The following is a 22,258-nucleotide window of genomic DNA, read 5'->3' as shown; positions in this document are numbered from 1 at the left end:
AGACACAGAGAAGACCGTTGACAAAGGAATTATTGAAAAAAGTTTTTTTTTTTCCTTCACTTACAAAAAGTGTTACCGTCGCTTCATATGACCCAGATTCCAGTATTCTGAAGACGACTTTCATACCTTTTATGGACCTGGACACTGTTATTTACTTGGCAGTCTATGGGACAGTCTCAAGCCTCCAGGTTTTCATCCAAAATATCTTAAATTGTGTTCCGAAGAGGAACGGAGCTTTTATGGCTTTGGAACGAAATGGGGGTAGGTTATTAATTAAAAAAAATAATAATAATTTTGGGGTGGAGTATCACTTTAAATATCGACTATCTATGGAAGGTAATTTTCTCATAATTCAGACTTTTTCCCCAATTTGAAGAAAATTGTCAAAATGTAAGATCAGACTTTTGAATGAAGAAAAATAAGAAAAAAAAAGTCAAAATTATTAGATAAAGTTGCAATTACCTAAAACAAGCTTCCATAAATAACGACTGATGACCAGTATGGAATCAATATATTATGCATCCATAGCATTAATCTCTGAGGATTATTTAAAATATTTGATTTTCAATCTATTTTTTTTTTTTTTTTTTTTTTAAGTATGTATTTAAACATTAAACTATTAATGCAAAGCACTGAGTTGGTTACCTGCAGTGGATGCCAGAGTTTAACAGTTCCATCTTCTGATGCTGAAGCTACCAGTAAGTCTTCTGGTTTTACATTTTTTTCCAGATCTGTGCGCAAAAATATTGTTTTGCTAAGATTTGTAAGCAAGATACAAATTTATATTTAGATATCAGGCAGCTATTTGTGTGTACGTGTGTGTATTAAATCACTGAACCTGGCTGAAACACAACAGTGCAGTGATGGAGACGTGACTTGTGGGCCTGAATCCTGGTGATTTCTACGCCTGATTCCCACTTCCAAACCATCAGCAGTCCGTCTGTAGAGCCCGCCATTACATGTTCCTCCTAAAGACATTAAAAACTGCATAAATATAAACCGGTTCCACTTTTATGTCTTTTCAACATGGCGCAACTGTCTTACCCAACAGCACAATGTGTTCAAAGATGAACTAGAGAGGATTTCTCTCAGCAAACATCCTGTCTGGATATCCCACATCCGCAGCTTACAGTCACTAGAGCAGCTAAGCTGAGGTGTAAGAGAAATTTTGTATTCGGTTACAGACACAGAGTTAGGTGTTCACGAAATGAACTAAAGAGCACTTGGTAAATGGTTTTCTCACCACAGAAGATGATGTCCAGGCGCATCCCGTAATCCAGTCTCCATGGCAATTGGAAATGGATTGCGAAAGAACTGGAGGAGAAGTGTTTACCTTCCATATCATCAAAGCCTATTGGATGAGATTGTGACGAATTTGAGAGTGACAGAAATTGTGTATTTTCTTCAATTTCTTCCAGTAATACATGGTGAGTGGAGCAAGTACCTGATCTTTCCCTCCTGACAGCAACTCGTTCCCATTAGGACTGAAGGCAAGGCATGTGACCCCTCCATTGTGACCTCTCAGAATACACATCACTTTAGGGTCAATCCAGGGCTTAGAAGTCAATGTATTCTTCGACCACAGAGCAATAGTGAAGTCATCTAAAACAAAATGACATTTTCAATAAAAAAAATAAAAAAATAAAATAAAACCTCTAAAAATTAAAATCCATTGTTTTAAAAATGTTAACAATGTACAATATTAAAATAGATATTCACTCTGAGATTTGCTAAGGATTTAATTTTACAGTGTTAAATTACTGTTGAAGAAGAAGAAGAAGAAGAAGAAGAAGAAGAAGAGGAAGAAGTTTTATTTATATAGCGCCTTTCCATAGCTTAAGGTCACTTTAACATAATGCTATACGAGACATTTATACACCCACATACACAGTACAGACACATATGGCCACATATATCAGTATTATCCAAAATACATATTTAAAAGATATGTTTTTAGCTTAGTGTTGAAGGTTGACAAAGAAGATATATTATGAAGTGTAAGGGGTAGTGAATTCTATTGTTTAGGAGCTATGGTTTTAGGAGACCTAGCTCAGATGATCTGAGGGACCGGGCAGGAGAGTAAGAGTACAATAGGTCAGACAGATATGGAGGTGCAAGACCTTTTAATGCTTTAAATGTTAGAAGCTATATCTTAAAGTGGATACATGATGCCACAGGTAGCCAGTGAAGATCATGCAGTAGAGAAGTAACATGAACAGAACTCCTGTTGGAGGTGAGAACTCTTGCTGCAGAGTTTTGAACATACTGTAATCTCAAGTGAGTGTTTAGCCTAAAGTATGCTTCAGCTGTCTTAATTCCGCAAATGTCAGCGCACTGTCCATGTGACATCATTTTTGTTATTAAGAGTGTCCACGGATATTTGTGCAAATGGTGCACATACAACAGTGCAGATGCGAGGTACTGTAAATGTTGAGACAGAGCAAGTCCACTAGGTGGAACTGTGCATGTGTTGAACCTGGCCATGCATGCTCACTTTAAAAGCTGTGCAGACACGATTGTGTGCAAGACACGAAGAGAAGAAAAAATAAATAAATAAGTTAGTTTTTTTATGTTTAAATTTTTTTATTTTATTTTTAATTTTTTTTGTTTATATTTATATGTATATATTTTTGATTTTATATGATTAATGTAAATGTAAAAATTGGTTGAAAAGAGCATGCAGAAACTAAATATCCAATGTGGATATTTTGTGTACACTTACCAGACGCAGATGCCACACAGGTGGAGTTTTGAGCCAGGGAGAGAATAGGTCCCTTCTGCACACCAAAAGATCCTATCAACACAAGGTTTTCCGGATTTTCTCCTTGCCTTTCCCAGACCCTGAGATTGTGGTCCATGCCCCCTGACAGTAGCAGCTCTGTTCCTTTGGCCTCCATCCACATGAGGCAGAGCATGGAGACCTGGAGGTCCTCACTGGACCAAACCTTCTCTCCTACAGCACAAAGCATTTACGGATGAGTTCTGCTCCTGCTCTATAATTACTGATTAAGAAGTAGTTTGAGAATGTGAGCCCTGAGTATATCTTGAAACAGGACGTCATGATGGCATGTTGGATGTAACTGTGTATATACCTGATTTCAAATTGAAAATTTTGATACCATTTCCATGGTAACCCACAGCAGCATATCCACTGGCTGCAGCCACACACAGAGCATTAGCTTCATCTTCATTTCCACGCCTGCTGCGCTTTTGCTGTTGCAATGATGGTATCTGCAAATAATAATTATTAATTAGCATCATCCTTAAGGTGCTCAACTAAAATCATTTGGACTTTCTGAAAGAAATATCAGTCCTTGAAAGGCGGCAAAACAATGTATTGATGTTTCAAGCTTAAGCTTTGGTTCTGCAAAATTGAAACAAATCAGAGCGGTCTTTGCAGTTCAAAGTTTACTAAAGATGGTTTAATAGTATAAGCAGTAAAAATACTTAAATAAATAGCAATTCTAATGTAAGAACATGAAAAGTACCTTTTCTTCTCCCAGCACAGCAACAGTTTGCCCAAGACCACCAGACCACACATGAACCTAGACAACAAAAAAGTACTCAATCATTACTGAGTGTTTCAGGATGCATGGCAGAGCAACTGAAAATGAAGACTGTCAGATCATATTCCTCACCACACTGTCATGTCCTGCACTCAGCAAGAGGTTTCCTCCCTGCAGGAAGTTTAGTGACTGCGTGCAGCCGCGGTGAGCATGATAACTGCCCACACAAGCAGCTGCTGTCACTGACCAGAGCCGCACTTCTCCAGACAGACAGCCTGAGCACAACATAGAGGAGCAGGGAGAGAAAGACAGACTCCGCACCGAACTCTGATGACCTAACAGAGTCTAAATAGATCAGAGAGTTGTAAGCGAAATTATATGTTTTGGTATATAAGGCATAATACCGTGTTTTTGGAGTCATTCCTCACCATAACGTTTTTCTGATCAAGCCAGTTCCACAAACGAATGCCTCCATCCCAGCAGCCCACTGCCACAAGCTGACTCTCAAGGTCAAAGTTCACACAGTTCAGGGGAGAGGGATTCATGAGAGAGGCCACCTCTTTGCTCTTCTGTGCTGACCACACCTGAGTACGGTCACAAATGATAAACACTTCAAAACATCACAAAACCACAAGTATTAAGATTTAAAATTAATTTTTTTCTTAGTTTTACCTTCAAGTTTGAGTCTAGTGAGACAGTAGCAAAGAGTTTTTTGTCTGGACTGACATCACATCCTGTAATCTTGTTGGAGTGGGCATTCATGTGGGCAGTTTAAAGTGACAAAGTATTTTTCACAGGTTAGTCATTTTTTATTAATTTGTTTAAGTAAATTGTGCATTTGTGTCAGAAAACGAATTACCTGCAACCATTCGCAACATCCCACACCTCCACCTGCCCATCAAATGATGTTGTTGCCAGAAGCTCCTCCGCAAGGAAAACGCATCCGGAAATACCATCACCACTGCTCATCAATGACTTCACTTCCTGTTTGCAAAAAATAAGTTAAAAAATAAATTTTAAAAAAGCCAACTGCAATGTCCACTGAAGTATCTCAATTTTTGAAGATCATAGCAAAATTAATGTTTATCTTGGTTTAGAACTGTTACCTGTCCAGTCTCTGTATGCAGGAAGTGAAGTCTTCCCTCTCCGGTCCCCACTGCTACCAGTTTTCCATCAGGACTCACCTCTACACAACTCGGCTCCGAGTGAAAGGTAGAAACCAGCTCACTGAGCAGGAAAACAATATTAAAACACATAAAAATATTGTAGATAAACAACCTTTGCACAAAGAGATGTCCAAGAAGTCTGAAACTATATTAAATGAAATCTAAAACAAAATCTAAATTTTGCAGGAATATGAGAATAATATGCTATTGATAAGGACCAATATTAGTACCTGGCTTCTTTTTGTGCTGCATCTGTGCAGTTTAGCCATTTTACAGCATGCATTCCTCCATTTCTCATCATGCTTTCCGCCCACAAATGGGCAGAGCTGTCACAAGATTCATGCAGAGCTGTTTGCACAAAGAGAGCAGGCCACTGGGAGAAAAGAAGGCTGTGGCGCTTCAGAAAACTCAGACAGTCTTCAAAATCCTTCATGTTATCTGAAAAACACACATGAATTTTGTATAGGTTTACCACAGAAATTGTCATTTGTAATTTCAGTACACATTTCCACTCATATATTAAATCTATTTTAAGTCTTTTTTCCAGTAGTTCATTTTTTTTTATAAACACAATAACAGAAAAGTAAAATACCTATTGCTCTTTTGGATTGCAGCTGATGGGTCTCATATTTTTGGGCTAAATGGATAAAAAGAAAAACAATAAATCTGATAACCTGTGATCTATGAAGAAAAAGGACAAAAAAAAAAATCAGAAGCTTTAGTGTTGTCTTACCAAACAAAATGTAGGTCTCCAGAAGTTGGTGAAGAAGTCCATGCCGCACATTAGCATAGAGGAAGTAGTAACTGGACAGCAGAAAACACAAAGGCTCCCACTGATTACTGCCCATCTGAGCAAATAGAGAGAATAGACATCTCCTATGAGTTTAACCTCACATTGGTCACTGAAGCTGAAAGATCAAAGAAGAGAGTAGGAGGACACTGACCAGGTGGGCAGGGAGTTGAGACAGAATTTCAGCATCCGAGTGAAGAAATGTGTCCTTCCCCTGAGGATTTGACTGCACCCAAAGGTGAGCTGAGACAGAATTTATTATTAAGTGTTAATAATAATAATAATAATAATAATAATAATAAATATATATATATATATATATATTTATATTTATATATATATATATATATATATATATATATATATATATATATTTATTTTTTTTTTTTTTTTATTCATGTACATATATACATATACACACACACTTTCAAAAGATTGGGGTCGGTAAGATTTTTTTGGAAGAAGTCTTTTATGCTCACCCAGGCTGCATTTATTTGATCAAAAATTCTGTGAAATTATTATAAATTTAAAATAACTTTTCTATTTTATATAGTAAAAATGTAATTTATTTGATTATAATCTTCAATGTCAACTGATCCTTCAGAAATTATTCTAATATGCTGATTTGGTGCCCAAGAAACAGGACTCTTTGATAAACAGAAAGTCTGAAAAGAACTGCAGTTATTTCAAATAATAATATATTGTAACAATATAAAAGTTTTAATTTAATGCATGCTTGCTGCAAAAAAAAAAAAAAAAAAAACCTTCACCACAATAAAAAAAAAAAAAACTGCATCATGATTTACATGCATCTTGTTTTACCTGCAATTATCAGATGACTTCTGGTTCTACTCTCTTCAGTAGACAGGTACAGATGTTCAAAGGCTGACCTCACCTCTGGATGGGTCAAAATCAGGAGGTCATCTGAACCCAGAGCATGGGACGGTCCAATTAGGCTGCATTAGAAGAACAACAGAAAAAATAATTTCTTGTCAAAAACAGCAGTGACTTCTTATGTCCGTATATTCCACCATATTTTGAGCTGTACCTGTGCAAAGTTCGTGCCAGCTGAGAGAATACTGCCATGGGAACACGGCTCTCTGGATGCCTCGCTATATGGAGAATTTCCTGCCATGTCATCAGCCCACCTCTGGAGCTTAAATCATTGCACATGTTCAGTATAGTGTAAAGAGAACTCTCCCGCAGCCCTGTGAAAGAAACAGATTAGTGATTTAGAGAATTATTTATTTTCAATATATTAGATATAAGAATCAAAACAAATGAAAAAATTAAACAATCAATAAATCAATCAATCAATCAATCAATCAATCAATCAATCAATCAATCAATCAATCAATCAATCAATAAATAAATAAATAAATAAATAAATAAATAAATATTATATTATATTATATTATATTATATTATATTATATTATATATAAAATTTTATATTGTATTTTGTTTTCTGTTTGCAGATTCCTTATATATTCAACACATTATATTTATTAATTTGCTTGTTTAAAAAAAAAAAAAAAAAAAGGTATACAATATAATATGCAAATCAACAGGCCCACCCTGGACCCCTGTAAAGCCAGTTTTTTAAAGAATTAACAAAACATTATTACACAGCATCAAATTAAATTAATTCTTGCAGAGCAATAAATACTATGTCTTGTACCAGTGGAGCTGATGGCAAGAGTAGCTAATGCCCATCCCAGTCCTGCTCTGCAATATTCATTCTGCAGCCTCAGCAGACTGTGCTGCACCAGCTCACCAAAGGATTGAGGAAGAGACTGGAGGCTGTCCTTCATCTAAACGACAAATTTCATCATGAATATTATGTTCAACTTCACACTTCTTTTGCAAAACAACATTATGTGGATCACTAAAAATACATTTTAAAAAGTGTATTCTTAAATCATTATTTACCTTCTCAAAGGAGGCATAATTTCTAAGCTCCTCACAAGCCAAACGGAGGTAGAGTGGACTCACAGAGCCTTTCTTCATCAGCAGCGTCTGAAGCTACAGGGGAAACAACAATAAATTCACTAAATATTCAAAGAGAGGTCTCAATTTTTTATATATATATTACCCCAACAGCAAAAGGGAAATTCACCTGGTTATTGAAAGCAGAATCACTCAGTTTCTTTCCAAACTCAACAAGCTGTTTCTGCACAATCTCCTTCTTGTCAGGTAAAGATAATTGCCCCAGTGGAAATGACACAGTACCTTTCCTTTTGCTAATAGTGTTTTGTAGGGATGATTCTGAAGTAACACTCAGGACCAAACAGACACCCTGAGGGGACAAAAAAAAAACAATGTGTGGTTGATGAGAAGGTTCAATCATTTTAACTCCACTTATTTACAGTAAGTGTGCATGTGTGTTTGTGCGTGCATGTTCCTCTCTTACTTTAGGGATGTGCTGCGGGATCCATTCTGACAGTCTTTGACCTCGACCGTCATGGACACGGTCCGCCCCATCAACAAGCAATGCCAGTGGCTTCTTTTTTTCCAGGTCATTCAAGTTCAAGTGGAATTCAGACAACAAGTCTCTGTAATACAACAAGAGAATAATTATGGAATGTGTCTGGTGAAATGACAACGCATGTTACATCAGATCCTTCCTTCCTTACTTATAAGATGTGTTTGGAGGCAACTCCACGTCGTCTTTTCTTTTCCTCAGCCATTGAACAAGACAGCGAAGAAGCTGCTCAACACAGCAAGCTGACTGGCTAGCATCTGTGGAGTAGGATATGACATCACAAAATGGTGTTTTCTTGTTTTTGACAGAGGTTTTGAGTGCCTGGGCCAGGGCAGCTTAATAAAACAGAAGACACAGAGAGATTAACTTCAGCGTTCTTTTCCTAGCTGATCATACACTGGCATTAATACTTGAAGAACAATGGTTATGTATGCAATGTACAGTTACCATGAACACAGTTTTGCCCTCTCCAGGATTTCCCTCAACCATCAGAATTCCTCCTTTTTGCTGACTTTCTTGAACTTTTTCTGTTGCCATTGAAATAAGCTTTGCCCTGCCATGAAACTGTCGCTGTTGGGCATCCTGATGCACTTCTTGCTCCTCAATCTCTGAGGCCACATCTTCATCTGTCTCCTACAAAACAAGAAAATAAATTTTGGTGAGGAGGAAACTCCACTAATTAATAAGTGTTAAAAAAAAAAAAAAAAAGAAGCTAGGGGTGTATAGAGGTATAATCCGACAAAAAGGTTAATCAAACAAGTTATCAAATATGCAAACAATGTTAATTTTGATTTCATGGATATGAATAGAATAAACAATTTTAAATCCAAAAATAATTTACAAACATTGATTAAAAAAAATCTAATAGATTATGCAATTATGAAGTGATTGGTAATTGCATATTTGCCATTTCTATTATCAATTGCCCTACGTATGATTTTCCAATTGGGCCAGAATCCGGGACCAGATGAAGACGCGGTCAGACTCATATCTATTTATCCACATCATCCTTATTCTTTTTTTAATTGATTTATCTTTTAATTTATGTTTCAAACGATTACTTAGTGGCCCCCAAAACATGAAACATATAGAAAACAGTTCATTTCATGCATTTTGTCATAGTCTGACCTCCACAAAGAGCTGCTGTATGGCTTCCCAGATATTCTCCAGCGCGGCCCTCCCAAAGTCCTCTAAGCATTTCAGATAGGGCTTTCCATCCACCACCCCACCCCATTCACAGGGATAGCTAAGAGAATATAAAGCAGTGCATAAATAAGCATAAATACTCACTGTGCTGGCAAAACAAATGTACTGAACTCACTTTTCTGTCACTTTGAAGTTGCTGTTCCGGATCCATGTTTTCAGGTTGTTCATTTTAGCTTCGGCTTCTTTGGATTCTGCCACAAAGTCTGTCCTCCATGCCACTGGCACTGAACTAAACATACATATACACAAAACGTAGATTATATGACATACTGTATCTCCTGTAAATCACAGTTTCAGAAACATTAGCTTGCAGTTGATATTGTGTTTTCCATTGTTTAATTTTTTAGGCTGCCGTCTGTCAACTACACAATAAATCTAGTCAGCAGACAAATAATTAATAAATGTATACCTGGCAAGACGAGGTGATCTGAAGCAGAAGAACATGCGGCTCTGGGCAGTGTCTGGATACAGAGCTTGAAACTGTCGAATCTCCATTTCAGTGATGGATAACCCATCAGTCGCAGATTTCAGCTGGCAGAGTGAAGCATGAAAACAATTCATGAAACTTCAGGAAAAGGATCAACAGGACATTAAATATCCTGTATCAAGAAACACTTATTCTAAATTTTGGAAACTTTGAAAATGTTAAAAGTTGTTCTGCTTAATATTTTCATGATCTTTTTTTCCAGAATGTTTGTTGCATAAAATTTTTTAAAAAGCCGTTATATGTTATAAATATCTTTACTGCCAATTTAGATCAATTTAATGAATTCTTGCTTAAAGTATTTGTCTTTCAAAAAAAAGTCCTAGCCCCAAACTTCTGAAAAGAAGTGTACTTTTTATTTTGCTTCTCTTATTTAGCTTGCAATATTCTGATCAACGTTATCTCTGGTTAACATTAAACATGTTATGCAGCGAGACCATACGTGATTAATAATAATCACCTGTATCACATTTTTGATAAAAGCATCTATCAGACAAAAAAAAAAAAAAAAAAAAAAAAAATACCCAGCTGTATTGAGGAAGCTCAGGTAGGGTGGGGCGGGCCGGCACTAAGCCATATCTTTCCCCCAGAATTCCGAGCAGCAGCTGGCTGCGACAGACCTCAGACAGACAGAGCTCCACAGCACGGTTAGACTCCTCCTCGGTAACGCCCCAGCGCAGCTCCACTTCCTGCAGGTAGAGATAGTGTGGCGCAGCTCGTCTCCTGAGCTCGGGAAACACACTACGCACAAGAATATCCCTCTCCGCATGCATGTCTCTGAACGTAGAAGAGATGAACACTCGGACACTCTTCCATCTATGAAAAGTAAGAAAAGAGAATAGATGAAGACAAGTTTTTTTTTAGCATTTAATTTCCAATATACTAATGACTTGTCTGGTCTCCATTGGAATATATGCTGGACCACACAGCCACCCAACATAAAGAGATTGATGAACATTTTAAAACTAGTGACATGGATTTTTTTATGGTTATACCTGAACTTTGGTGTTGCCGGCAGTGAGGTGACATCAGCCGCTCGCTCAGGTTCAGTTTTGTGCCCCTGTGGCGGTGGGATGTTATAGACTCTGTCCATGTGCTCCACATGCTGCAGCATCCTTGAGGAGCCTCTCTCTGAGACAAACCTACAACCATACAACAAATCTTAATTAAACAACTGAATCTCCGGCCATTGTCTATTAAAATAGATTCAACAGTAAAGTGGTAAGAAGTAAAATACATTGTTTACAAACAGATATAAGGAAGTACGGTATTGAATGCACTAATATAACAATAAATACTGTAGTTACAAACAGCAAAAATTACAGATGGGGGATTCTATGAACAATTTTAACACGACAGTTTTAAACATTTATCGGAATTAAACAGTATATATAAACTTATATGAAGATATATGAACATACCAATTCTAATTCTGCTTTCTCAACTGAAGTTAAAAATAAAAAAAATATTTAAAATAATAATCTTTAGGAACTTCATAATTCAAAAAGCATGTTATCATTGCAGTGTTCAAAAGTTGTTTGACATACTTAAGATATTCAAAGATATATTTTTATGCAACAAGGAGGCATTAAGTTGATGGAAATGTGATAGTGAAGTATGTATTTTTGTGTATTGAAGTAATTGTAAAGTATATGGTAAAGATTTAAAATAAATGCTGTTCTTTTGACATTTCTATTCATAAAAGAAACCTAAAAAAAAGTTTATAAAAATATTATGAACCACTGTTATCAACATTGATAATAATGATAATAATAATGATGAGAAGGAGAAGATGAAGGAGAAGGAGAATAGTTTCTTGAGCACCACCTAAACATATTAGAATGATTTCTGAATGATCATGTGACACTAAAGACTGGAGCAATGGCTGCTGAAAATTCAGCTTTGACATCAGAGGAAGAAATTACATTTTAAAACACATTTTAAAAAGTTATTTTATATTGTGAAAATATTACCAATTTGACATCTTATACAAAAAAAATATATATATAAAAATAAAAAAAGTAGCCTTTGTGAGCATACCAACCCAAGCTTTTTGAAAAGTAGTGCATATTGTGAGCACTTGGTAGATTCTACACTAGCTCTTACTGACAAATGCATGTTTTTTGATAATAAAAAAAGCATCTTAAAGCATTTCACAAGAAAGAATGTATATCGAGTGTAACAGCTAAAGATCTTACTTCAGGATCTGCTCGCTGAAGCCCCAAATCTCTACAGTGTTGGAGTTCAGTTTGTATTTCAAATTATCCATTGGAGACCTGTTCAAAATAAACAATATAAGATTTATTTACAACTACAGCCATTTTGGTCACATTTCTGGTCTAAGCAGCAGGCATTTTAATGAAAAGACATCAAATTTCAATTTATGCAAATGAAGAAACAAGTTTCACAAAACATACATGTTTCCGAGCACCACACGTATCACAACAGCATCACGGTTGATATCTTGCCGATAGTTATTGATATCCATCATTAAATTTCTGTTGGTGTAGTAATTATCATACACAACTATACGATCCACCTGTGGGGGGGGGGGGGGGCATTTTAACAAACATGTCATGTGCAAAATAATTTTAATGCATCCTGGGACAACTATAAATGCAAAAGGGGCTCACACCTTTATCTTCTCTTCAGTTAGCTTAGTGAAGAATGTTGTGGAAGATATGCATTCAGACTGTACATCATAGTCATTCAAATCCTAAGAGAAAGAGGGACAGAGAAAGAGAGGATTAAACCTTCCACCAAGGATCCACCCTTTTTGCATGTAGATTAAAACACTAATATCTTAATAATACTGTTCATTTTTATACTGTAGATTTACAACCTTTTGGTGCCTACATTTACTTGTAGCATTTAAAATGACTGATTTTATATCATAGTGTTTTATTATACATTTTTTATTGTTTCATTTGTTATTTTATTTATATTTAAGGGTTTTATTTTAATGTAAATGTATTTGTATTTTTAAAGGGTTACTTCACCCAAAAATTTAAATTATGTCATTAATGACTCACAACAGACCCGGAAGAGAAGACAATGCTGAATAAAGTCATAATTTTTGTTATTTTTGGACCAAAATGTATTTTCAATGCTTCAATAAATTTTAACTGACCCACTGATGTCACATGGACTAATTTGATGATGTTTTTATTACCTTTCTGGACATGGACAGTATACCGTACATACATTTTCAATAGAGGGTCAGGAAGCTCTCGGACTAAATCTAAAATATCTTAAACTGTGTTCCGAAGATGAGTCATTAATGAGATAATTAAAATTTTTGGGTGAACTAACCCTTTAATGTATTTTTTTTTAAATAGAATTTTTATTTTTATTTTTTAAAAAGGGCTATTTGATTTATAGGAGTATATTCACAATAAAAGGGAAATTCTCACCTTCACTTGCTTCATTGCATGTCTCACATTGTCCAAAAGCACATCAGACTTCATCTTGAACTCCTGGAAACCGTCATGGCTGAGTAGCATGACTTGGGAATCTTCGCTACAGTAGTTGATCATCATGCATAAAAGCATTGCAGCTTCCTGTACCTGCAGTACATATAGTCCACAATAGGCATTTATTCACTTATACTAAAAGCCTATTTTCATCAATTAAAATGTACAATCTTACAAAAACATAAATCCACAGTCACTCTGAAAAACACATAAAATTACAACTGTACTGTGCTAATAACTGAAACAATAAGATATCTGACCGATGCTGAGAGTTTATTCTCATCGGTATCTTCGGTGCTTTCAGGGGGCAAGCAGACATCATCAGCACCACTCCAGTCCCGATCATCGGAAATATTAGCACTGCAGATCACAAGAGTGCGTCCGGGGAGAGGCGGGATGTTGTATTTGCAGGAGATCTGCACAGCTTTCTCCAAAGCACAACGATACTTGTTCAGAAGCTCCTGAGTGTACAGCCTCTGACTAACAAATTACATTACCCCAAAAAAAAAAAAAAAACATGTCAATGCAGGGATAAAATGAACTAAAATTATTTATTCTATTAATATATTTTCATCTAAAATGATCATACTATGTAAAGATTTTCTTTAATATTGAACTAAATTTGAGCAATACACACTTTGCTTTTTTCAGGAGATTGCGTTTGGCATTGAATATGCGGTAGACGAAGGGAACACTCATTGTAACCCTCAGTCTCTTGCGCGGTATTGTTTCCCAGTTGCATTGTCCGAATCGTTTGCTCTTAGGCAATTTCTTCAGGACCCCTTGCAGGATCTCCCTGGAGCTTGGCACCTTGACCGCAGGCCCACCAGCTGAAAGGGGAAGAACATCACTCAAAATTCCTCAGGCACATATCTATCGAAGATGCAGTGGGAATGTGCCATTTCATTTAGATTAATATGGATTCATCAACATCCAGTGAGATCCAAAATTTTGTAGATCAAAACCCTAAAAATCTTTATATACCATAAATGTGTCTTTCACAGGGACTAAATTAATTGTATACTACTGTTCCAAAAGTTTGGGGACTTTAGGATTTTTAAATTAAAAAAAGAAAAAAAAAAAAAAAAAAAGACATTGATAAATAAATACAGTAAAATCAGTAATACTGTGAAATATTATTACAATTTAAAATAACTGCTTTGCATTTTGATATATTTTAAACAGCATTTATTTGAAATGGAAATCTTCTGTAACATTATATATGCATGTATGATTTTGCCAAGTGGGACAAGTGTCTGGATCAGTATCTTTTTCCTGTTAAACAAACTTAGTCCTAACCTTAACTGACCTGTAAAATGAAGGGAAATTATAACTTGAAACTGTTCTTAAAGCCCCAACATCAACCTGAAAACCTAACTCTAAAATCTGATTGGTTGACAAACATGTTGATCCAGGTACCATCCACCATACATAAACTTACCAAATTTACTGAGCTCCAAAATGACTTTATAAGCAGACAGGAAACGGAAAGGAAACTGCCTGCTCTTGATTACAGCATCCTATAAGATGAAACACAGTAAACCCGTAATTTACTTGATCATGTTACATTAAGTTTTAGTATGCAAAAGACTGAATTAAGAGATGCTCACCTTTGAGGTCAGTCTGTTGAGGATCTTAGTATGATGTTTCTCACTGATGCCCACAGAGATCATGTTCCTCAGGTTTCTCAGCATTGCCATAAAAGGAAGAGACTTTCCATCTGCAATCACAAAAAACATACATAAGTATGAGTAGATGTTCAAGAATTAAGCCAATTTTGGACCCAGTGCAGTTCCATCATTCACACCGATGAGTTTCTCCCAGGTGGCAGCTTTGTTTCCCTCCTGACTTAGTTTGCATTCCCACGTGTCGGGCTGCTTAAGTTTCATCTGCTTTCCAGCTCTCTCTCGCTCCCAAACCCCACTAAGACCACTGCGAGAGAAGGCCTTCAGATCACTCGGGTATCTGCATGCAAAGACATAAAAACTCACTCATGGCTGGAAGTTACACTGGACTATGGAATATACAGTTAATATAAAACATTTTTGACCAAAATGTAAATGCCAATTTTTAGGACTAACTTCTTTCCCAGAATGGCCATGACATGTTCTGCAGGTTCTTTGATGTGAAGGCGCTTTATCATTTTCTTGAGGCTGAATTCACTCTGTTTCGTATCCTTTGCAGTCCGATTCTGGCTATCCAACTGTATCATAAGATGTTCAGAACACATGATGTACAATAGTAATTTGTAATGCTATGTAATCTCAAACAGATCAAACTAAACACAGCAAAGCTCACATATTTTTTGAGAATGGAGTCGTCAACTCTGACAAGGTCACCCCACTTTTTCCACTGTGCAGCAGAGATTTTCTGAAAGAAGAGGGATAAAAAACAAAAGCATTTTAAAAGTGATGTGGAAAGACAAATAAAATCTAGAAAGAAATAATGTGTTCATTATAGTAGTCGGTAGGATGTGTGCAACACTGAAAATATGAGATTCAAAATCTCTTAAGAATTTTACATTAAGAATTTTAAAAGTAGGAATGTTCTTGAAGTTCAGTGGTCTCAGACTTATGGAGCCCATAGTATATGTTTTGATCGATTATATTATTTACTAAGTGTTTTTGACATTACCTCTCCTTTCTTACGCTTCTTGTTGTGCTTGCAGCGATGCTTTCGTGTATTGTATTTGGCCATCTGATATTCAGTGAACTGCTTAAATTTATCCACTAGGGCTTTTTTCAGGCAGGAGGGTAAAGATTTACTGAAACACTGAACAAAAACATTTAAAAAGCATGAAAAACAAGAAAAATACAGTAAGAGCTAAATAAAATCCTTATTTGGACATCTGCCATGCTAAACCCAAAATATAGATATGGTGGGAATAAAGAAGATCCATTTTAAGGGCAGTAAGATATTTAATATTAACACTTACCATGCTATAGATTCTTGTGACCTCCAGCCAATCAGATGGCAGCTGTACAGCAGCACAAAAGTACCTTCTGAAGTGTGGCTTAGAACCAGGCAGATGGGCAGCCAGTGCCAGCAGGAAGTTGGCCGTGATACGAATGTTTAGTTCCTGCCTAGTATAGACTGCAACCTGAAACCATTTCAAATATGCATAACCACATGTTAACAGCTGACAAAATTACCCACACACATACACACACTCACAGTCACACATACAAAAACACCAACCTTAAGGAGAAACTCAGGGTCTTCTGTGGTAATCTCTTTGGCCAGAACCTTAATAATGGCCCACACACTCGTCTTCTTATCCCAGTCCTTCTGGCCTGGGGTACAACTCTTATTAACCAGGGAGCAGCACACCATATTCAGCAGATTGTTCTGAAGCGCAAACAAAACAACTGCCACATAAGAAATTAACAGATTTCACAATCATTACTGTCAAATCATTTTCTGAGGTAGGAATAATTCTATATACAGTGGGTATAGAAAAGAATCACCCCCCCCCCTTGAAATAATCACGTCCAATCTGTCCACCAGACATATCATTTGGTGTTGAGGCCAAATAATTACATTTTAGTATCATTCGAGCTCAGAATCTTGTGCATGTCCACAACTTTATTCCAGAGATCTTTAGACAGTGCCTTGCCATAGTTGATCGTTTGCTTCAGTTGCACTACAAAGCACTGAAATGCTCCAGGAAATCTCTTTTTTTCTGAGTAAATACAGTTGGATAAAACAAAAACTGTGTCCGTGATTATTTTAAAGCGGGCTGATTGTTTTCTCTACCCACTGTATATGTGTATGTATAACAATAACAATGATTTCTGAAGTATCATGTGACACTAAAGAATGGTGTAATGTTTTTATGGCTGAATATTCAGCTTCACCATCAGTGTAATAAATGACATTACATATACACACACACGTGTATGTGTGTGTGTATATATATACATATATATAACTAATAAAAGTATTTTTAAAAAATTATATTATAAAATATAATAAATCAAGCTTATTCATTAATTAATTAATGTTAATTCAGGCTACCCAAATGTTACTGTGAAAAAATCTGAATGATCTACACCTTTATTATTATACAGAACATATTTTCCATTGTAAAAACAAAAGATTACATTTAACATGCACATTTATGCCATCTGTCTAAATATAAAAATCACCAAAGAATACATATAAATAAAGCTAAAATAAATAAGGGCTAGTAAATTAACTATTATTTAAATTCACACAAACCCCAGAACTGCGCTCACTTGACTCACCTTCCGGTCCCTCAATTCAACAAGATGCTCATCCTCACTTTCTTCAAGCAGCCCAAACTCCTCATGATGAGCCACGATCTGCTCCCCCTCTCCATCTAAATCCATATTCAAAACAGGCATCTCAGAGGACAGCATCTGGTCATCCTCCTCCAAGCTTTCATGTCTGGCATCCTGTTAAGATGTACAGAGCAAATATAATTAACTACATTTGTAGTTATGTACCTGTATGTTTTTGCAGAAACAAAGCTTTAAATGAAATGCTATATCATTGTCCTAATCATAATGTGCTTTCTGTGCAGAATTGGAAGTATAAATTTGGTTTTAGGTGGTGAAAGATGTATGACACAAAAGTTGAATCATCCATAAAATAATTCCAGCACGTTTAGTGCTTGAGTTCAATTATTGTCAATTACTGTGTTATTTTAATTAATAAATACTAATAAAAATGTGTGGCGGTGAATAAAAGAATAAAAAAAAAATGTGGGGGGAAAATGACGCAACATTAATTTACATGCAGTTTTACAAAGCAGTAGAGGAAATCACTCTATACCTGTCTAGGCACATCACTAGATCTCAGCAGCCCTTCAGATGAGAAAAGCATGTCTTCCACTTCTCTCTTTTCATTTGAGCCCGATGTATTCTCCACTGAAGGTGGCGGATAGGAGCAGATAGGTGGGGCTGCACTGGGAGTTGATATTTTGGAGCAAGAGAGTAAAGGATTATGGGAGTAGGAGGAGCTTGGTATGTATGAGACTGGAGGATGAAGTGAAGGCTTCATTAGGAGGGTATTCTTAGTGCTCAGCAGAGAGGAGGGAGAGGACAGTGAGCTCATCATTGTGGATGACAGAAGAGATGACGTGGCCATGGTGGAGGACAGGCTGGTCGGCTGGAGTGCTGGACATGATGAAGAGGTGGAGGTCTGCTTGGCCCAGGATGGAGATGTGCACTGATGGTGACACAATGCTGAGGGCGCTTGAGCCAGAAAGCGGTTTTCCAGCCTTGGGCTCCTATAGTTTCGCTGCAGTCTGGCATCTCCATTCACCTTCAGATCAGTCTGAAGGGAAGCCGGAGTCTTCATAACTGATTGGCTGAAGAAAGGAGAAACACAGAACAGGAAATTGTGTTTTTGTCCAGAGACACTGCAAATGCTAAAAGTACAGTGCAAAACTGATTCTTGAGACAGGGAACAAAATATGCACAACAATTCAATAATGTTCTCTTAACATAATGGGAAATTTGCTTTTCTCTTTATTTTATCAAACTTATGACATTATCATTCACTACACTTGAAACCATCAGAAAGCAAAACAACAATGCACATATACTGTTTTCAAGTTCAACAAGTTCAACAAGATCATACAACAATGTTTCTGATATAATCTTAAATAACTGTGCTATATCACAAGTCTATGCCAACCCTGGCAGACAAATTGCAAATATATTGTTTGAGATTTTAGATAATTTTCCTCATTTTAATTAGGCCCTATAAGTAGCTAGCAACATCAGAAAAAACAAAATATCTAGTGTTATACATCTGTGATGATGACAGTGATGATGATTATAATAATAGTAATAATAATTATAATAATAATAATAATAATAATGTTAACACTTGACAACATAAACTGTCAATCCTGTGAGATTTTCTGTCTGAAGGTAGCACAGTACTGAAAAATCACTAGCACTGACAAGCATGGGTGTGCCTTATGCAAACAACAAATGTATTGTAGACACACCTGGAAAAACAAATAAGCTGCCTCCACTCCTTTTCACTGCATTTATTGAATACCAGCTTCTTTACATACTGGTGTTACTAGTACATTTCCCTCTCCACTGCCTGCGAAGTGATGTGCCTTCATTAATCGTGTTCTTCGAACTAAACACGTACACTCCTTTTTTATTGTATATGAATCGTTCTTTAGATTTCAGAATGCGTTGTAAAGTTCACTTTGCAGGGCACTTACGGTCGACTGGAATGCAGCTAGTGACAGTGAGTGAGGGCCAAATTCCACTAACTTAGCTGATAATCAATAAAGAACAATCTTTGCCTTCACAATGTCTGTTCCATATTGCCACACACATTCAAGACAGATCATCAGGATTCCTCATTTCTCAAAAAAAAAAAAACTTTATCACCATTTTTAGATTCACTACTTCTTTATTACGGGATGGTCATAAATGTGCAAATACAGAACAGACAGACAAGTAGACAATCTTGTCTTTCTGACACTGCAGAAATTATGAGATGGTCCTCACTGCAGAACACAAGATCCAGGGGGCGTGGCTGGATACAGATTCAACTCCTCCCACCTTACATATACCCAAACCTACCCGTCTCCACCCCCTGATTCCTAAACCTACCCATCTCCACCCACTAGATGTGGATCCATCCACGCCCCCTGGATCTAGTGTTCTGTAGTTAGAGGCTACTAGAAATTATTGACTTGAAAGTCGCCGAGCAACACTGTTGTAAATAAACGCATGAACTTTGGATTGTTACGTGTAGTGCACGGCTCCTTCAGTGGTTTGCTCGGCACACTGACACCCCACCACACCCTCCCCGCGCCACCACCGAAGACTCACATGCATGTCAACATAGGTTTTTTTTTTTCTTCCAACTTGCCATAAGCAAATTATAACTTAAAATATCAAACTCATAACGAGCAATTAATCTTGCTCAGGATCTACAACGGAATATATAGGTAGGGTCACCAAACCTCCTCTTTTTCTCGGACATATCCTCTTTTTGTACCTTAAAAAAAAAAAAAAAAAAAAAAAAAAAAAGCGTCCAGATTTCTAAATCGCCTAAAATGTCCGGGATTCGGCTTTTGCTTTCTACAAACGCCATTGTGTGCGTTTTTGTATTGGAGCCCTGTGTGGGACTGTTTTCTTAATACTGCTCCCACTGAATTTCTGACCATTATCGGCCGTTCCTGAGATATTTGTGTCCAGTCCCAATGTAATATTACATATAATTTTCGCGCACCAGGGAGCCGCTATCAATATGCGGAATATTTAAATCTCTTTTGAATAAGCGCTCTGTGAACTGACTCCTGCAGCTCGTGTTGGATGCAGGGTTGTCGAGTCCGCGTTTTTTTGTTTTTCACGGAATTTGGCTACTTTTAAACTGTACCCATTGGTTGATTTTCCCCTGTGGGTTAAAGGTTTGAAATGTTGCATAAATTACATTTGACTGAAATGCTTGTATTGAAACTTTTTGCATTCTACCTATGATAGAACTGTGCTATAGTTGTTAAGTTTTGTGAAGGAGGGCCATTGGTAGGAAGCTAACAAACTGCGTTTACGATCAATATGCATAACAGTGTAAAATATGTATTTTAGGTAGGCTATTAATTAAATTAGGCTACATATTTTGAGTTTTAATATTTAATGTCATTGTTCTACTTTGGGCGCTACTTGCACCAACCAACCACACCCCACCCCAGCACCAACTGTCCACTTTTTGGAAAACGTATGGTCAACCTAATATAGGGCCTACACAAGAAAATCTCATGCCTTTTAACCTATGTATTTTCAGTTCTTCAGTCAGGCCTACAGAAATGGAGCTAGACACAAATTCACACGAAACATACATCAACAGGTGGTGTGGTAGCGCCGCCGGCGGTAGGAAGAATTATTGATATATGGCTTTTGTTTTTTTAATTTATTTTTGAATGAAAAATTAGTGACTTAAGAATTTTATTTTTTTTTTTCAATTACCTAAAACAATATGAATAATTATCTTGTTCCAGATTATCAAAACGGACACAAGACGGACAAAACCTAGACACAAACAAATCGTATAAAACATACTGACAACTTCTAAGAAAACTATTATGTAGTTGTTAGCCTACTAGCTTTAAATTACGACTGACTAGAAACGCATAGGCCTACTTTTCACATTTCTACCGATCTTCACTTACAAAAACTAAATGAAACATATCGACAGCTTCTATAAGAAATAAGCTAACTAAGATACAACTTGGTTCAAATTATCGGCGCACTTCTGGCGTTATCCCGTGGGTCCTCGAGCACCGGATCGGCGTCTGTAAATAAAATAAAGAAAATAACTCACCTTTAATGCTTTGTGACTGGGTATTAGTGTAAAACAAAGTAGACCGGTGAGCTGCTGACTGTATGTCACTGGTAAAACTACTTCCTCAGCTGTCGTGCTCCATGGTAACGCCCTCACCTGTCATGTCACGCGCACGTCACTACCGTAATGAACCGAATATAGACACATAAAGGATGAGTGGAGAAGGCGTCTCAGGTTTAGAGCAAGAAAATTCTCTCTTCACGTTATTTAACGTTTAACGTTATTTAAAAGGGATTGTAAATACAATGTATACAAATGTAAATACATTTTAATGTGGGGTGGACACTTAGCTGCGCTATCATGGAGAAAACTGAACTTTAGGATGTTGCCGATTGTGATGATAGGTGTAAGGCAGTGGTTCCCAATCCTGGTCCTGGAGAACCCCCAACACTGCACACTTTTGGTGTCTCTCTTATCTGACGCACACATTTGAGGTCTTGGAGTCTTCACTAATGAGCTGATGAGTTGAATCAGGTGTGTTTGAATAGGGAGACATCTGAAATGTGCAGTGTTGGGGGTTCTCCAGGACCAGGATTGGGAACCACTGAGTTAGAGGGTCGAATGAAGATGAAAGATGTGTTTTCAGGTGTTTCTTGAAGATGATTAAGGACTCAGCTGCTTAGATTGAGTTGGGCAGGTCATTCCACTAGGAGGGAACAGTTAATGTAAAAGTCCATGAAAGTTTCATCGTAGGTAGAATGCAAAATGTTTTAATAAAAGCATTTCAGTCAAATGTAATTTATGCAATATCTTAAACATTTAACCCACTTGGGAAAATCAACACATGGCAACAGTTGAAAAGTATC

At 36.7% G+C, this 22,258-nt stretch overlaps 1 protein-coding gene across 6 annotated transcripts in view; it reads right to left on the bottom strand.

The window, feature by feature from the left end:
- The window catches only part of LOC109063516 (telomerase protein component 1-like), a 25,917-nt gene extending 4,071 nt beyond the window's left edge, over positions 1 to 21,846 (bottom strand). Inside the window, exons 1-48 of one of the 6 annotated variants that reach the window (XM_042777131.1) lie at positions 21,718 to 21,846; positions 21,432 to 21,570; positions 17,907 to 18,444; positions 17,357 to 17,527; positions 16,308 to 16,457; positions 16,045 to 16,209; positions 15,744 to 15,881; positions 15,408 to 15,479; positions 15,191 to 15,312; positions 14,917 to 15,074; positions 14,720 to 14,829; positions 14,551 to 14,629; positions 13,747 to 13,939; positions 13,370 to 13,589; positions 13,050 to 13,202; positions 12,272 to 12,352; positions 12,054 to 12,175; positions 11,835 to 11,912; positions 10,632 to 10,778; positions 10,161 to 10,452; positions 9,562 to 9,683; positions 9,268 to 9,381; positions 9,075 to 9,192; positions 8,394 to 8,579; positions 8,098 to 8,282; positions 7,875 to 8,016; positions 7,581 to 7,760; positions 7,394 to 7,486; positions 7,143 to 7,275; positions 6,511 to 6,670; positions 6,285 to 6,418; positions 5,617 to 5,705; positions 5,406 to 5,520; positions 5,265 to 5,309; positions 4,903 to 5,110; positions 4,613 to 4,733; positions 4,366 to 4,490; positions 4,179 to 4,278; positions 3,935 to 4,090; positions 3,639 to 3,851; positions 3,489 to 3,545; positions 3,093 to 3,231; positions 2,723 to 2,953; positions 1,445 to 1,602; positions 1,244 to 1,351; positions 1,045 to 1,149; positions 839 to 968; positions 646 to 731 (exon numbers count right to left, since the gene is read on the bottom strand). In XM_042777131.1, the coding sequence (XP_042633065.1) occupies positions 646 to 731; positions 839 to 968; positions 1,045 to 1,149; positions 1,244 to 1,351; positions 1,445 to 1,602; positions 2,723 to 2,953; positions 3,093 to 3,231; positions 3,489 to 3,545; positions 3,639 to 3,851; positions 3,935 to 4,090; positions 4,179 to 4,278; positions 4,366 to 4,490; positions 4,613 to 4,733; positions 4,903 to 5,110; positions 5,265 to 5,309; positions 5,406 to 5,520; positions 5,617 to 5,705; positions 6,285 to 6,418; positions 6,511 to 6,670; positions 7,143 to 7,275; positions 7,394 to 7,486; positions 7,581 to 7,760; positions 7,875 to 8,016; positions 8,098 to 8,282; positions 8,394 to 8,579; positions 9,075 to 9,192; positions 9,268 to 9,381; positions 9,562 to 9,683; positions 10,161 to 10,452; positions 10,632 to 10,778; positions 11,835 to 11,912; positions 12,054 to 12,175; positions 12,272 to 12,352; positions 13,050 to 13,202; positions 13,370 to 13,589; positions 13,747 to 13,939; positions 14,551 to 14,629; positions 14,720 to 14,829; positions 14,917 to 15,074; positions 15,191 to 15,312; positions 15,408 to 15,479; positions 15,744 to 15,881; positions 16,045 to 16,209; positions 16,308 to 16,457; positions 17,357 to 17,527; positions 17,907 to 18,434 (6,732 nt within the window). In that variant the 5' untranslated portion in view covers positions 18,435 to 18,444; positions 21,432 to 21,570; positions 21,718 to 21,846. Of the gene's footprint in view, positions 1 to 645; positions 732 to 838; positions 969 to 1,044; positions 1,150 to 1,243; positions 1,352 to 1,444; positions 1,603 to 2,722; positions 2,954 to 3,092; positions 3,232 to 3,488; positions 3,546 to 3,638; positions 3,852 to 3,934; positions 4,091 to 4,178; positions 4,279 to 4,365; positions 4,491 to 4,612; positions 4,734 to 4,902; positions 5,111 to 5,264; positions 5,310 to 5,405; positions 5,521 to 5,616; positions 5,706 to 6,284; positions 6,419 to 6,510; positions 6,671 to 7,142; positions 7,276 to 7,393; positions 7,487 to 7,580; positions 7,761 to 7,874; positions 8,017 to 8,097; positions 8,283 to 8,393; positions 8,580 to 9,074; positions 9,193 to 9,267; positions 9,382 to 9,561; positions 9,684 to 10,160; positions 10,453 to 10,631; positions 10,779 to 11,834; positions 11,913 to 12,053; positions 12,176 to 12,271; positions 12,353 to 13,049; positions 13,203 to 13,369; positions 13,590 to 13,746; positions 13,940 to 14,550; positions 14,630 to 14,719; positions 14,830 to 14,916; positions 15,075 to 15,190; positions 15,313 to 15,407; positions 15,480 to 15,743; positions 15,882 to 16,044; positions 16,210 to 16,307; positions 16,458 to 17,356; positions 17,528 to 17,906; positions 18,445 to 19,092; positions 19,180 to 19,320; positions 19,437 to 21,431; positions 21,641 to 21,717 lie in introns of those variants that run through there. The other 5 variants (XM_042777162.1, XM_042777155.1, XM_042777124.1 and 2 more) reach the window with 5 other exon arrangements.
- Between the last annotated feature and the right edge of the window lie 412 nt (positions 21,847 to 22,258).

This window comes from Cyprinus carpio, chromosome A2, assembly GCF_018340385.1.
Source record: "Cyprinus carpio isolate SPL01 chromosome A2, ASM1834038v1, whole genome shotgun sequence".
Classification (NCBI taxonomy): Eukaryota; Metazoa; Chordata; class Actinopteri; order Cypriniformes; family Cyprinidae; genus Cyprinus; species Cyprinus carpio.
The sequence above is the reverse complement of the archived record's forward strand: the minus strand, read 5'-3'. Positions and strand labels throughout refer to the sequence as shown.